The sequence below is a fragment of the Watersipora subatra genome, chromosome 6 (genome assembly GCF_963576615.1).
Source record: "Watersipora subatra chromosome 6, tzWatSuba1.1, whole genome shotgun sequence".
Taxonomy (NCBI): domain Eukaryota; kingdom Metazoa; phylum Bryozoa; class Gymnolaemata; order Cheilostomatida; family Watersiporidae; genus Watersipora; species Watersipora subatra.
In genome coordinates, this window is record NC_088713.1 from 19,024,430 (window position 1) to 19,037,808 (window position 13,379).

Here is a 13,379-nt window from a genome sequence, read left to right on the forward strand (position 1 = left end):
TAAAAGTCAGACGTTGTTGGTTTTTGTGGATGCACATTCTCGATATCTGTACGTTGCTATGCTAGATGTAGAAAAAACTACTTCTGAGGACACAGTTGACGTGCTACGACCGATCTTTGTACATGAAGGTCTTCCTCAGACTATTGTTTCGGATAACAGCCCACAATTTGTTTCAAATGATTTTGACCAGATTGGCAACATGCAGAGCATTAAACATATAACATCACGGGCATTCCTACCTGCATTGAACGGAGAAACGGAGAGATTTGTCAAGACACTCAAGCAATCTGTAGAGAAGAATTGTGCAAGAGGGGAGAAAGTTAAGACTGCTCTACAGCTGTTTTTAACCACATACAAATGTTTGCCTCACTCCTCTTTGAACTGGAAATCACCTGCCAAAGTTCTTCATGGACGACAGCCAAGAAATACTTGGACCTTGCTAAAACCAATTCAGAACAAGACAACTCTTTCACCCGGTCAACCATGTTCTACATCATCACAGTATAAAGTAGACTCTTCGTTTTATGCAATGAACTATAGTTCTGGACCAAAGTGGATACCTGAAACAATAATTAACAAGCTGGGTAACGTACTGTATGCTGTGTGAACAGACCGTTGGGTATGGAGACGACATGCCAATCAGCTACAAACTAGACTTCAAGTTAATGATACATTGACCAATGACAATATCATCACAGCTTGAAACGATCTTAACATCCAACCTACCCAATCTGAACCAGATGAGAGGCCAGTACAAAGTCCCAGATATCATACTCGTAATAGAAGACGACCTGATTACTTTGACAGTTCTAAGTTCTAGCAAGGTCATGACTAACCATAAACTCAGAATAGTGAGGGAGGTGTGTTACATATTAGCTGTGCAGTCATGCTTTCACCTAGTTGTGCTATAATTGCATAATTTTCTAATGACCCATAGCTATGGGCTTACTAGCTAAGTCAGTCCCTTTATGTGCTTCTTACCTGTTAGCCGTGTTTTCTGTAATACAATACTTCTCGTGACAATACAATACAACAGAAGTGATAATCTTTCTTTTAAAAATGCTAAACTACGGTGTGAACTCTTTTATCGTGAAAAAGGAAAAATAATAGCAGGATCTAACTACACATGTACTATTGTAGGATGGGATCCACCGATGGCTGAGGCTAGGGCTGAGCTAAGCCGAGCCAGGCTGTGTTCAGTAAGGCGTAATAACAAAGTGAAGATCGTTAATCTAGTCAGAGGCAAACTGAGCCGAGCCAAACCGAGCTGAGTTCAGTGCAATCCTGTGGAACAAAAGGCGGGCCTACCCTCTATAAAAAAACTGAACATTGGTGTTAGACAGTGGAGCTGTTCTGGGCCTGTTCATTGCATGGGCATGATTACTTCTGTACTCGTATGAACGAAGCAGAAATACATGTTTAAACTTATGCACAAAGTATCATACTGGTGAAGTAGGTAAGGTTGGCACAAAGCCTTTACACTGGTGGCAGCAGTTAGATCTGTTACAATTTCAAAGCACTCCACCACAAGACTCATACTGAATCATTAGATTCTGCATGAACTTTCTGCTGCTTTAAAAGCGGCAGAAATAAAGAACCCAGACAACACCGGATAGGACCTGCCTGAAAAACGGCAGCACTGCACCTACTGGAAGAACCTTCTGGCAACAGGAAAAAACCCAGAGACAGATGTGTAAAACACTTCAACTACGGACTCGCTAGATGAACTGCTCAAGGAAAGGAGCATAAACATACCGAATAATCTGATAGGCCCTGCCTGAAAAATGGCAGCACTACTCTTACTGGAAGAACTTTCTGGCAGCAGGAAGATACCCAGAGAGATCTGTCTAAAACTCAGTGGTGACGAATTCGGTATATGAACTGACCTAAGACAGAAACAACAATTTACTGAAAGTCCAGAGACATGTTCAATAGAAGGGCATGGAGCGCCGACCCGGGACCCAACTGGCTAGTAGAAGCACTACAGCGGGTACTTTTGATGCCCAGAGCCCAGGAACCGGCACCGAGATTCAATAATCCCCAGTACACAGGAAAAGGGGACATCGAAAACTTTATTGTTCCTTTCCTAGAGGAGGCCGATGCTAATCGATGGGCAGAAGGGGTATTGATGTTGCCCCTCCATGAAGCAATAGGAGAACATGCCAAGGACTGCAAACAAGCTGTGGACCTGAAGGCCATATCCAATGCCCTTTGGGCAAAATTCAGGCTGTCCGCTAGACAAGCACTAAGCCAGCTCGATGCCCTCAGAGGGGACGGAAAGGCCTTGTCCTAGGAACATGCCATAAAAGTGAAAAGGCTGGTACGCATCTTGCATGGAAACCTCCGAACCCTCACCAGAACAACATAGCCATGGAAACGTTTTGCAGTTAACTAGGGGACCCTGCCTTGCAGCGCCACTTGTTGGCCGTGCATACGCCCACACTAACCGATGCTGTACAGGGAGAGTGACTACCTCCGAATTCAAGGAGGCGAAAGCAAATCTGCCCGATTGTCTGTGCGAGCCCTGGAAAGGGAACCCCTTATCAGGTAAACTTGATCAAAACTGAAGTCATTGGCTAACTGGCCCGGCTATTCCAATTTCTCATAGAGAAAGTTGAATGACTCTAGAAGCGATTCCACACTCGGACCAAGAGAACAAGCCAGCCAGCAACTTTTTTCTGAAGCTGTGGCCAGCCGCAGCATGTTCATAAGAACTGCTCCTGCTACGCAAAACCTGTTTCAGGAAACAAGGGAAGTCACAGCAGTAGCTCTGGCTACTAGCTGTGCCAAGGCCAAACAACCCCGGAGACGTACCAAAGCAACCCAAGATTCGGTGAACGCTGACGGTTGGTCTCAACTAGCAAGGATTAGACCAAAGAGATTTTGGGTACAGGAAATGCCTGTGAAGACACATAATTATCATCAGTCCTTGAGAGAAACCAGCCCCTACCATTTTCGAGTTTTTGATGCCGTCTATGCCTTTCCATCCGCGCGGCAAGGACGTGACCAGAAACGTATGGGTCAACTACCAAATTGCCCAACACAAGATACTGAAAACCCTCCCCATAAGACGGGACAGCCAGAAGCCTGCTATAAAAATAGTATGGCGGGCACCTTCTCCACCTCAGGAGCGGCGACCTCAAGAGCCACAAGCTGAACTTGCGTGCACGACGCCCCCAAGAAACCGCTATAACCTGGCACGGGAAACGGATACTTTCAATGATCACCCAGAAGATGCCACTATGGCCCGAGCCCTTAACCGAATGCACCCCACCAGCTATTTTTTTCTCGGAAAAGTGGAAGGGCGCCTCATCCAGCTTTTCCAGGACACAGGGTGTACCACGAACCTGCTAAATCAGATCCCGTTCTATGGAATAATCTAGTTGCCAACTTGGGTCGCAAGTACAGAGAAAGTACATGTATTTGCGGTCAGTGGCTTGAGGGAGAATGCCTTCTTGGGTAGGCCATTTTTTGTAGTCCATCAGTTCTCCCTTGAATTTGAATGACCGGTGGTTTGAGTAGATGGCAGACAGCTGGTTTGCACCGACCGGCATGAACGGCTCCTACAGAGAAAAATGCAAGCAGTCAGGGGAGTGGTAGTGCCTACCCAAACAAAACTGGCAATACATTGTCGCATCGCTTCAAGGAATCACTGTTCCATGGAACTGATCAAATTGTTCCCAGATGGACCCCATGGGTGGTAAGTAGCCTGAATCAGTCATGGCTCAATAGACATGTCATCACCGATGCAAGAATACGACACAGCGGCCGTTGGCCATTCAGTCAGATGCCACTATCGGCATTTACACGGGTGTAGACATCCCACAGATTGAAGAATATGGCCCATTTTTTGTTTGAAGCTGGTTCGACTTCAACCAATAAAGTGTCGGCCCACCTTGGGGGTTGTTTCAAGCGACCTGAGCAAACTTTGACAATATGGACCAGACAGCGAAATTGGCCTTCCTGCTGAGTCAGTACGCCACCGTGTTCAGTACGGGCGACGTTGGCCAACGAAGGACCTCTGAGGTGGAACATTCTATTCAACTCAAAAAGGGCACTCGGCCATTTTGACAATGCCTTCACAGGCTCAAGCCAGAGAAACAGGCCCAGGCTAAAATGCAGGCCAAAGACCTACTCAAAAGAAAACTTTTCCAGCCAGCTGGAGGAGCCTGGAGCTCCCTTTCAGGACTGGTCCAAAAAGATGGACAGGAAGTTCCGCTTCTGTCTCGACTACCGGTGTCTGAACGCCGTCACCAAGCAAGACGCCCACTCTTTGCCCAGAATCAATAATAACCTGGACGCGCTGTCTTCTAGCCGCTATTTCAGCACGCTCGACCTGGTGAGCGAGTACTGGCGAGTGCCCCTTGATGCGAAAACACAGGAGAAGATGGCTCTATCCACTTTATCTGGGCGGTTGACGTGGAAGGTGCATCCTTTCATGCTGACTTGCACATCAGCCATTTTCCAAAGGCTCATGGAATGCGTCTTGCACGGCCTCCATTGGAAGATATTGTTATTAGACATCATAGTCATTGCACCAGATTTTAACACACACCTGCACCAACTAGAAGAGGTCTTCCAGAGACGCAACCCAGCCAAACCGAAGCTGAAGCCATCCAAATGCGAGCTATCACAATCACAGGTCAGCTATCTGGGTCATACAGTAAACAATTATGAAGTCTTCACGGAACCCAAGAAGGTCAAGGCGGCCACAGAATGGTCAAACCCGCAAAGAATTGTCAGGTCAATTGAACTCCAAGAGTTCCTCGAGACATTTGGCTACTACCGACTATACGTTCCAGAGTTTGGCACTATAACCCACCCCCTTGCAGTGGCTGACAGTGAAGAGAGAGTCCTGGAGATGGACGGAGGAGAAACCAATCGCTTTCAACAAGCTGAAGGGCCGCATCTGCACCGCTCCGGTCTCTGGCTACTCAGAACCCTAGCGGCAATATATCCTGTATACATGTACCAGTGGATTAGGCGTAGGGCCATGCTGTCCTAAGTACAGGAGAGTTGCAAGAGGGTCATTGCCTACAACAGCAAAATGCTCACCTCCTCGGAATGCAATTACGGTGTCACTCGACGGGAACTGCTCGTTCTAGTCAAGACGGTGAAACACTTTTGGCCCACCTGTACCAACATGAATACTTTTACTGAACGGATCACGCATCCATCCGGTGGCTGTGTAGAAGGAAGGAACCCTCGAAACAAGGTATCCTGGTAGTTTGAAAACCTGGCGGAGTTCCGATACACCCTAAAACACCGATGAGGAACCCGATACGGGAACAAAGACGGGCTGAGCAAACAAACCGGCAAGGACTGATGGACTTGCATCGCTAAGACTTGACCTATTGTAGAAGTTGTTTGACAATTGAGGATCGAATAATATTAATGTTAATGTGTAGGGACCATCAGAACTATGTGCCCTCCTTGAATGCTATGTGCATAGACCATCAATCTTTTTAGTGACTTTGAGAGTCAGCCTGGTAAAGCTAAGCTTGCTCTTGGGTACAGTAGCTGTGAGACATGATCCTAAACTCAATAACGGCTCGAGTATCGGCATTCCCTTTAACTCTCACTAGTATGCTCGCGTTGTGTATAAGCCACACCTACATAGCTTGAAGTAAAATTAATATAAGTATAGGCGTGTATTCATTGTAGCTACCTATTCATGTAAATTGTATAGATCTCTAATAATGGATTTGTAATTATGTGTATACTAGGTGAATGACTTGTATTGCACGGGTAATAAAATAAGCTTTTCAACAACTTAAGAAATTGTATGAATTATTGAATGTGAGTTTAAGAGTTGCATAAATTTGAGTAACTTGAGCTTTAGTATAATAAGAGCCAAGTTCTCTTTTCATCTAGGCACTGAGAAAAAAAGATGGTGTCTCCCAGAAATCAAATCAGCACATTATGTGGACACACAGATGTGAAGCCATACACACTACCTCAAAGCCTTGCAGCCAGCCTATGATAGCTAAGAATAATTGCACTTATAATTACTACACTTCATAATCTCTCACACAATCAGAATCTTTAAGCGTACTAGATGATTGGCATTATTAGACAGCAATGAATATTGCAGTTGCTTATTTCACAGTTCTGTAAATAAACTAAGTAGACTTGTTGATAGCCCACCTGTCTGCACAACTGCTGTTTCCTATTTAAATGCCACCACAAAGTGGTTTGTTCATTCTAACATTTTAATTGCTATAACTGGACATACAATCAACAGACCAACCAACAAGCGACAAACAAAAACTAAAATTTATATATATACATAGCAAACTCATTGTCACAAGTTTATTCATTTTAACTTCTTTTGCAATGGAAGACTGTTTTATAATTACACATATTTAGTCTATCAATTGCTGTTTGCTACTCCCTCCCTTTTCAGAGTGCAATGTAGTAAAGTCTGCCATTTCAGTTATACTATTGTTGGTTTTTACATCCAACTATTGAGATTGTTTTGTAATACTCTTATAAGAATTATATATAATAGTATGCTGGATATCCTATGGACTATTCATTATGTGCAAAAAATGTGTGCATCTAATTTTTTTTAATTGTGGCGATTGCTGAGCGGCTCAGTGGGTCATGAATTGGTTCTGTTAGCTGAGTATCTGATTCAATACCTGAATTCTGAGTGAATCATGTTGTTTTAATGCTATAAGCATGGCTGCGGATGGAAACAGCTTTTATAATAGTAAAGATTATCATCATTCCAGCCATAGAAGACATATTCATTTACTAGCAAACCATACTACTATGACATACTGTTGTCTATGCTGGTTGACATTTTCTGATAGAGGTGTCTTAACATGTGCGAATAAACTCAAGCTTTTCAGTAGGAGCGCTAGACAAGTCTACTGTCTAATATATTATATTATATTTTGTAACCTATCTTATGAATGTAGCATAATATATAAATAAATGCATAATATATAGCATAGTATGTATGTAATACATAATTTATTAATTTATGTTATGCATATATTTATATGTAACATATAATTGAGTAATACATAATTGTATACATTACATATATACATGTAATATAAAAACTTTATTAAGGTTTTGACTTCATTTGACTTCCAGCTCACATCTCTAATTTTCTTAATATTAAAAACTGATAAAACACCAAAGCCACATTTTACAGCAAAATTGATGAGGCAAATACAAGTTTTAAATATTGTATGTGATATTTTGCTGTTGGTGGCAGACTGTAACATAAACTCGTTGAAACAACTGGTTTGCAAACAGAACATGTGATAGCGGTATTTCGGTCCTAAAATTTCCCGAAAGTTTTTTTCTTGATTGAACCGATGATGCTTATAACATAACCAATGTGTTATGTTTACTTTTTTCTTAGCTTTGTGTTCACATTGTTAAAATTCATCAGACTATATATTTGAAAGATTTAAACTTTTACATTAATGGACTTGGGAAATTCAATTTTTAACTAAATCTTTTAACTAATTATTCTAGAACAAATGAGATTACATTTTTGGACTTTGCATGCATGTTATGATATGGATTTGAGCACATAAAATTAGCATTGTTTGTAGAGGTGTGTTATACCAATAATCCTTTTGGACAAAAGAGACTAATTTTTGGTTATTCTACTAGATGATCAGAATCAAATGATACTGGTGAAAAAGATTTTAAAACTTTGCAATTTTCCGAAAATAGTCACATGATACTAAGCTTGTCTATATCTGTAAACTTAGAACTAAGTATGAAATGGCATATTGATAACAGACAGCCAAAAAAATGGTAGTCTTTTGGAAGATCTGAAAGATTATATGATAAGCATGATAAAATGGCTGAAAGTCTACATATCGGATGAAAAATTGTTTAAAAAGGCATGGCTCCTTTCGTGATTAAAAGGTCTGCAAATAAGAGCTATTAGTCCATATTCAATAAAAACTGACATAAGCAACTACCTGAGTTCGTAATGTTGATTGCAATCATAATTTGATATACAATGTGATGCATATGTGGAGCAAAATATACTTTTGACTAACTTGCTGAAAATTTATGGAAACCCAATTTAGTTTTACACTTGTTATCATTATTACTCATCAACCAGGTTTGTTTGACTGAATTCCTGTGGCTACTCATGGTATGACTATATGCGGAGATATTTTGATAAGTAATAGTAGTTCTCTCTATGATGATATCTTAGTAGTCAGTGGTGCTCTTTTTTGAGATATTCTAAAAATCATGGGATATTTCACTATGAACATATTCTAACAAACATAGTGGTGCTCTTCGAGGAGATATCGTAATAGTCGTAGTGGTGCTTTTTATGAAAAACTCCTAAAAATCATGGCAGTGCACTCCATGAAGATACCCTGATGGTCATATAGGAGTGCTCTCAATGGAGATATCGTAATGGTCGCAGTGGGCTCTTTATAAAGATATCTTATTAGCCAGATTGGAGAACTCTGTTAGATATTCTGATATTCAGAGTGGGGTTTGTTTTAGAGAAATACTAGCAGTATTATCCGATCATCTTATTTTGCACATTTTCTGAGAGTAAAAGCCAGTTTAGTTGTTGGAATTGTATCATCAATCGAAACAATATAAGCAATCATATTAAAATGATTGCTCTGTGTAATGAAAGTTTTTATTTCATTCAAACATAGATCCCTCTGCTAAACTTGTATGATGACCGTGGTAGAAGTATGACTGACCATTCATGCTCTTATCTATTCAGAAGCATCCCTATTGTGACTAAGATCTCTAGAGAACGCATTTTCTAGTATTTCTTAGAACCTTTGTGCTTCTTATCAAGATGTGTAATCTCCAAAAATATGACAAGGCTCTACATTTCGCACATCTACATTTTGCCAATAGGTTGTCTGGCTGTGTCATTAAGTTTTCAAATTTGTTTTGTGGATTGAACACATGTTGTGTTTCCTGTTTTAGAAAATGGCGTCTGATAAGGACTTGAAGTTATAATATGTATTTTCATGTGTTTATTGACATTAACTTATATTTTTTTACTGGAAGGTGTGTGAGGTACCTTTTTGTGTTCTGTTACACACTGTTTTTTTGCTACGTAGCTGTGGTAACAAAGTCACTGCTCGCTTGTAATCTATGACAATATATCTTAAATGAATCTACAGGTATGTTCACAAAGTGTGGAAGTGTTCAGGTATTTCTGCCAATTCTATATATTTTTACCAAAGTCTACCATAACCAAGGTACTGTGGTTTCACTAATGAAAAAGGGGTAGTCGGTGTATTAGATGATTTTGAGCATTGCAGACAAATTTGACAAAAACAAAAAAGTTTACATGCCGACTTCGACCTAGCTTGCTAAAACAAAAATGGGCTTTAAAAGCTCTCTTGTAAGTTTTGATCTGAGTTATATTTAGTAGTATCAATATACTGGCCGTCTCGTGTGCTGTGAGAGATGATCAGGTGTTCCGATAAAGCATTACAAACAAATATCATCACAGTTGCTCTACAATGCTAGATAGCGGTATGTGTGTGCTAATGTTAGAGCATCGGTCCGCATAAGTGAAAGCTGTAAATTAAAGTTGTGTTGAATTTCATCTTTTATACCAACCTCTAACTGTTGCTTTGACAGATGGTAAAACAAACAGACACATATTCTATTATATTATTGGTTAGCGATTACCTTGCACTAAATGTTAGTAGAATTTAATAGAAACTGTCAGTAGTTTTATTTTGATCCAGACCGCTTTTGATGTTTGAAATGATCTGATAGCCAGTACGCTCAAGATCAAGCTCAACAAAACTTGATTGCGGCTAAAACAATTGGAAGAAAAACTCCTGCGAATTGACATCACTAGTTGCTATCGAAGCTTTAACTCATATCGGCTATCGCGTTCAAGTTGAAGCTTTCTGAATATATTTTTCTGGTCTCGTTGTAAGTGTAAGCGTCATAGTTGCTCTTTCGCTTGATCTGAGCGATTTAACAAATATTATGTTCTGTCGATTATAATCTTAAAACATCCTGACAGTCAGTTCAACTCAATCTTCAAAAATAATTGCAAATTATAAAATATTGGTGATACTTTAAGGTGAAATTTACTATAATTTTGAGTAAATCAAATTTTAGCAAAGCTACATAGAAAGTTACTTACTGCTTGCTTTTATATTGACCCTGGCTTGTGTAATGTGTGATATTTTTCATTACTTATGAACCTTTTTAAATAGAGCAATTCATTGCATGATTTTTTGAATTTTTAAAGCCTTCTTTTGACCCTCTTAAACCCACAAGTATAAATCCCAATGCTAAATTTTTTTTCTTGCATTATTTAATTTTATACCATGCACTGAACACATATACATAAAGACTTCACCATCATAGCAACCTGGATTTATTTTTGAAAATGTTGCATATACGCAACATTGGGCATAAAGCAGCATAGCAGTATATGCATTAGGCATAATATCTGTTCAAACTTTTATTGCTCAAATTACAAAAATGATAGTACTCAATTGAAAGATAATAAATAAATGATGCAGCACACAAATTTTTATGGGTTCACGAAATTGTAGAAGCACAAAAAAAATGTTTTTATATGAATATCACTAGAACTATTTATGAAAGTCCATGAAGCAATTTTGGCTTTCATTGAAACACAATCTCACAACACATTTGGTGCATATGGTGTTTGTGAAATTTGTCTCACAAAATTGACATCTGCCTCTTTTATCAATTTTTGATGGCCAATGAGCTAAACCATCTTTTCGTACATAATCTGTTGGAGCATGGCGTCTCTTTTTTTGTGGTTGCGCAGGTGATGCTGGACTGGAACTTGCATTCAAGGGACGTCCTCTCTTTGGCTGACTGTTGACTTTTATTAGTGTTGAGGCAAGATATGACTAAAAAAAGACATCAACCTGTATAGAAATCACAAACTTTGTGTAGCAAAAATTGTTAGACATTGTTGATTGTGTATGTAGCTTCTACAATACCTGAAATTGACGACGACTTAGCATCTCCTTTTTGGGTAGTTTCAACAACTGAAAATCTTTTCTGTAGACATTCCAACTATTTATTAAAGCAACCATCATGAAATGCCATAACAGATAGTGGTGCCATCTGCGTGATCGCATCTTGAACTTGAATGATGCCAAAAACGAATCCAGAAGGTCTACTCCACCCATTTTTTTGTTATATTCTCCAACTACCAATGGCATGGGAATCTTGACATATGACTTTTTTTGTTTATCCCATCTCTCTGCTTCTAAAACTGGGTGTGCACCTGTGAGAGATGACAGCATTGTTACTGATTTGTTGTCTTCCCATTTCACCGCAGCAATTTGAAAGTTTTCTTCAACGCTGTAATCCAGTGCACCACGACCTTTTGTTTTCAGTTCTTTGTCTTCAAGAAGTGGACAGCCAGCTAGTCTGTTTTTTTCTAACCGTTCTGGTGTAGAACATACCTCTTTCCTTTAGCTTCATCAGTAGTGGAATGCTGGTAAAAATTTATCCGCATAAACCTTGTAGTTGGCATTGACAGGAAGTGATGATGTCAGCTTCAAAACAACATCCGTGTCTTGACCAAGCTCTGTCCGAACTCCGGTGCCACCTTGATATACCTCAAAGTCATATAGAAATCCGCTAGGATCAGTTCGTGCCCAGATTTTGAATCCCCAAGGATGTGGTTTACCTTTCAGATATTGCCAAATTTTGCTCGTTTTGCCACGGAACTGGCACATCATCTCATCAATGCAGACAAATTCTGTAAGTGTTAGTTTCAGACAACATTCTTTCATTTAATCAAAAAAGGTTGCAGCTTCCACAATTTATCTTTCTTGTCATCCTCAGTCACTGCAAGGTTTTTGACAAAATGCAAGGTGGCTAGTGTTTCCTGAAACCGATTTCTGCTCATCACACCCGCTACAGGAGGATAAAGTGTTTCCGTTTCCCAATATTGCCGGACAGAATTCATCTTTACTAGACCCATATGAAAGTACATTCCAATTACCTGTTCAATTTCTTTGTTGCTAATGTTGATTGGTTTTCCACACTTTTGTGTGCTGTATAGATTGGCATTGCTCACAATATTGTTGAACATGCTGTCTGGAGTAATCCGTCAAAAATATTCATGGGGTGTGTCAATTTTTGCGTTTACAGGGGGCTTTGGTGTAGCACCTAGAAAAACTGAATTGGGTGATGTAAATTTTCTTTTTCGCCATCTTGGGTTACAGCTTGATGTTTAAATTCTGGCAAAGTTTACTAAAGGTACATGTATGTCATCTTCATCATCCTCAGTCTCCATCTGTGGTTTCTGGAATGAGATACAAGCATTTTTCAATAGAAGTAATGACATATTTTGGTAGAATTATTGCCACAGGGGTCTACAACTGCAGAATAACAGATTATCAATAAAGAAATATAATGTGAACACCATGTGTTTTTTTGTTTGTACATCTAGAGATTTGCGATGTCTCACTTCAATTTGAGGTGTCTCGTAGTTTTCATCCTCATCAATGTCATCAATATCTTCTAGTTCGTCTTCACTCTGCTCGCAGTTTATCCTGTTGATCAAATCTTCAGCTAATATTCGTCGAGACATGGCCCCATAAAGCTGAAAAATGGAACAATGAGTGAAAAATCCAAAATTTATTGTTATTTTATACCAAGTTTTTAGACATGTCAGTAGTCTCTTTTGATTCATGCAATTGATTTAGAAATTATAAAGGAGAAAGTTTCTTACAAAAATTCAATATTAATAATTAACGTCTATATATGTAGCTATTATAACTGTTATTCTTTCTACTGAAATTTTGATGTAAGACAAATTGATTCTATACATACCCTAAATTTACTATATATATACAACAGTATTACCGAAAGTTATATTATTATTATCACTACTTTTAGTTATTATGATTAGTACTATTCATCGTTATAAGTTTTATGTACAATTATTTTACTATTTTGCTAAAATGTATATTTAGTTGCTATGCCAATCATATGCGCATATGCACTATGCTGGAGGAATTCCATCATCATGTGCTGCTAATAGCCCAATGTAGCACCGGTGTAACATGAAAATGAGGCGATATAATCTGTGCTTCTGGTATAAAATATCTCTAAAACTGCAATAAACATTTGTTTAATAGAAGGTTTATTTCACAAATAAAACAAAATATATATGATTACATACCTTTTTAGGGTGAAAATTCACTCAGAGACAAACTCTTTTTTCCTCAGTCTGCCCACATGTCACAGTTGCTTTTCAAAATGGCATATATTGGTCACATGACTGCAGTGTCCAATCATATTTCACATAAACTGTGTAGCACATGGACAACATTGGGCTTTCATGTCAGTAAAGCAAATGGATTACCAAATAGCAAAGAGCAGTAGTGGTTCAA

The 13,379-nt window shown here is 39.2% G+C and overlaps 1 protein-coding gene across 1 annotated transcript; it reads right to left on the bottom strand.

The window, feature by feature from the left end:
• Nucleotides 1-5,101: 5,101 nt before the first annotated feature.
• LOC137398093 (piggyBac transposable element-derived protein 2-like) lies at nt 5,102-11,276 on the bottom strand. The gene is made up of 3 exons (XM_068084201.1): nt 10,968-11,276; nt 10,746-10,874; nt 5,102-5,257 (listed from the first exon to the last, which is right to left on the bottom strand). Exons 1-3 carry the CDS (start codon nt 11,274-11,276, stop codon nt 5,102-5,104), a joined length of 594 nt encoding a protein of 197 aa, XP_067940302.1.
• Between the last annotated feature and the right edge of the window lie 2,103 nt (nt 11,277-13,379).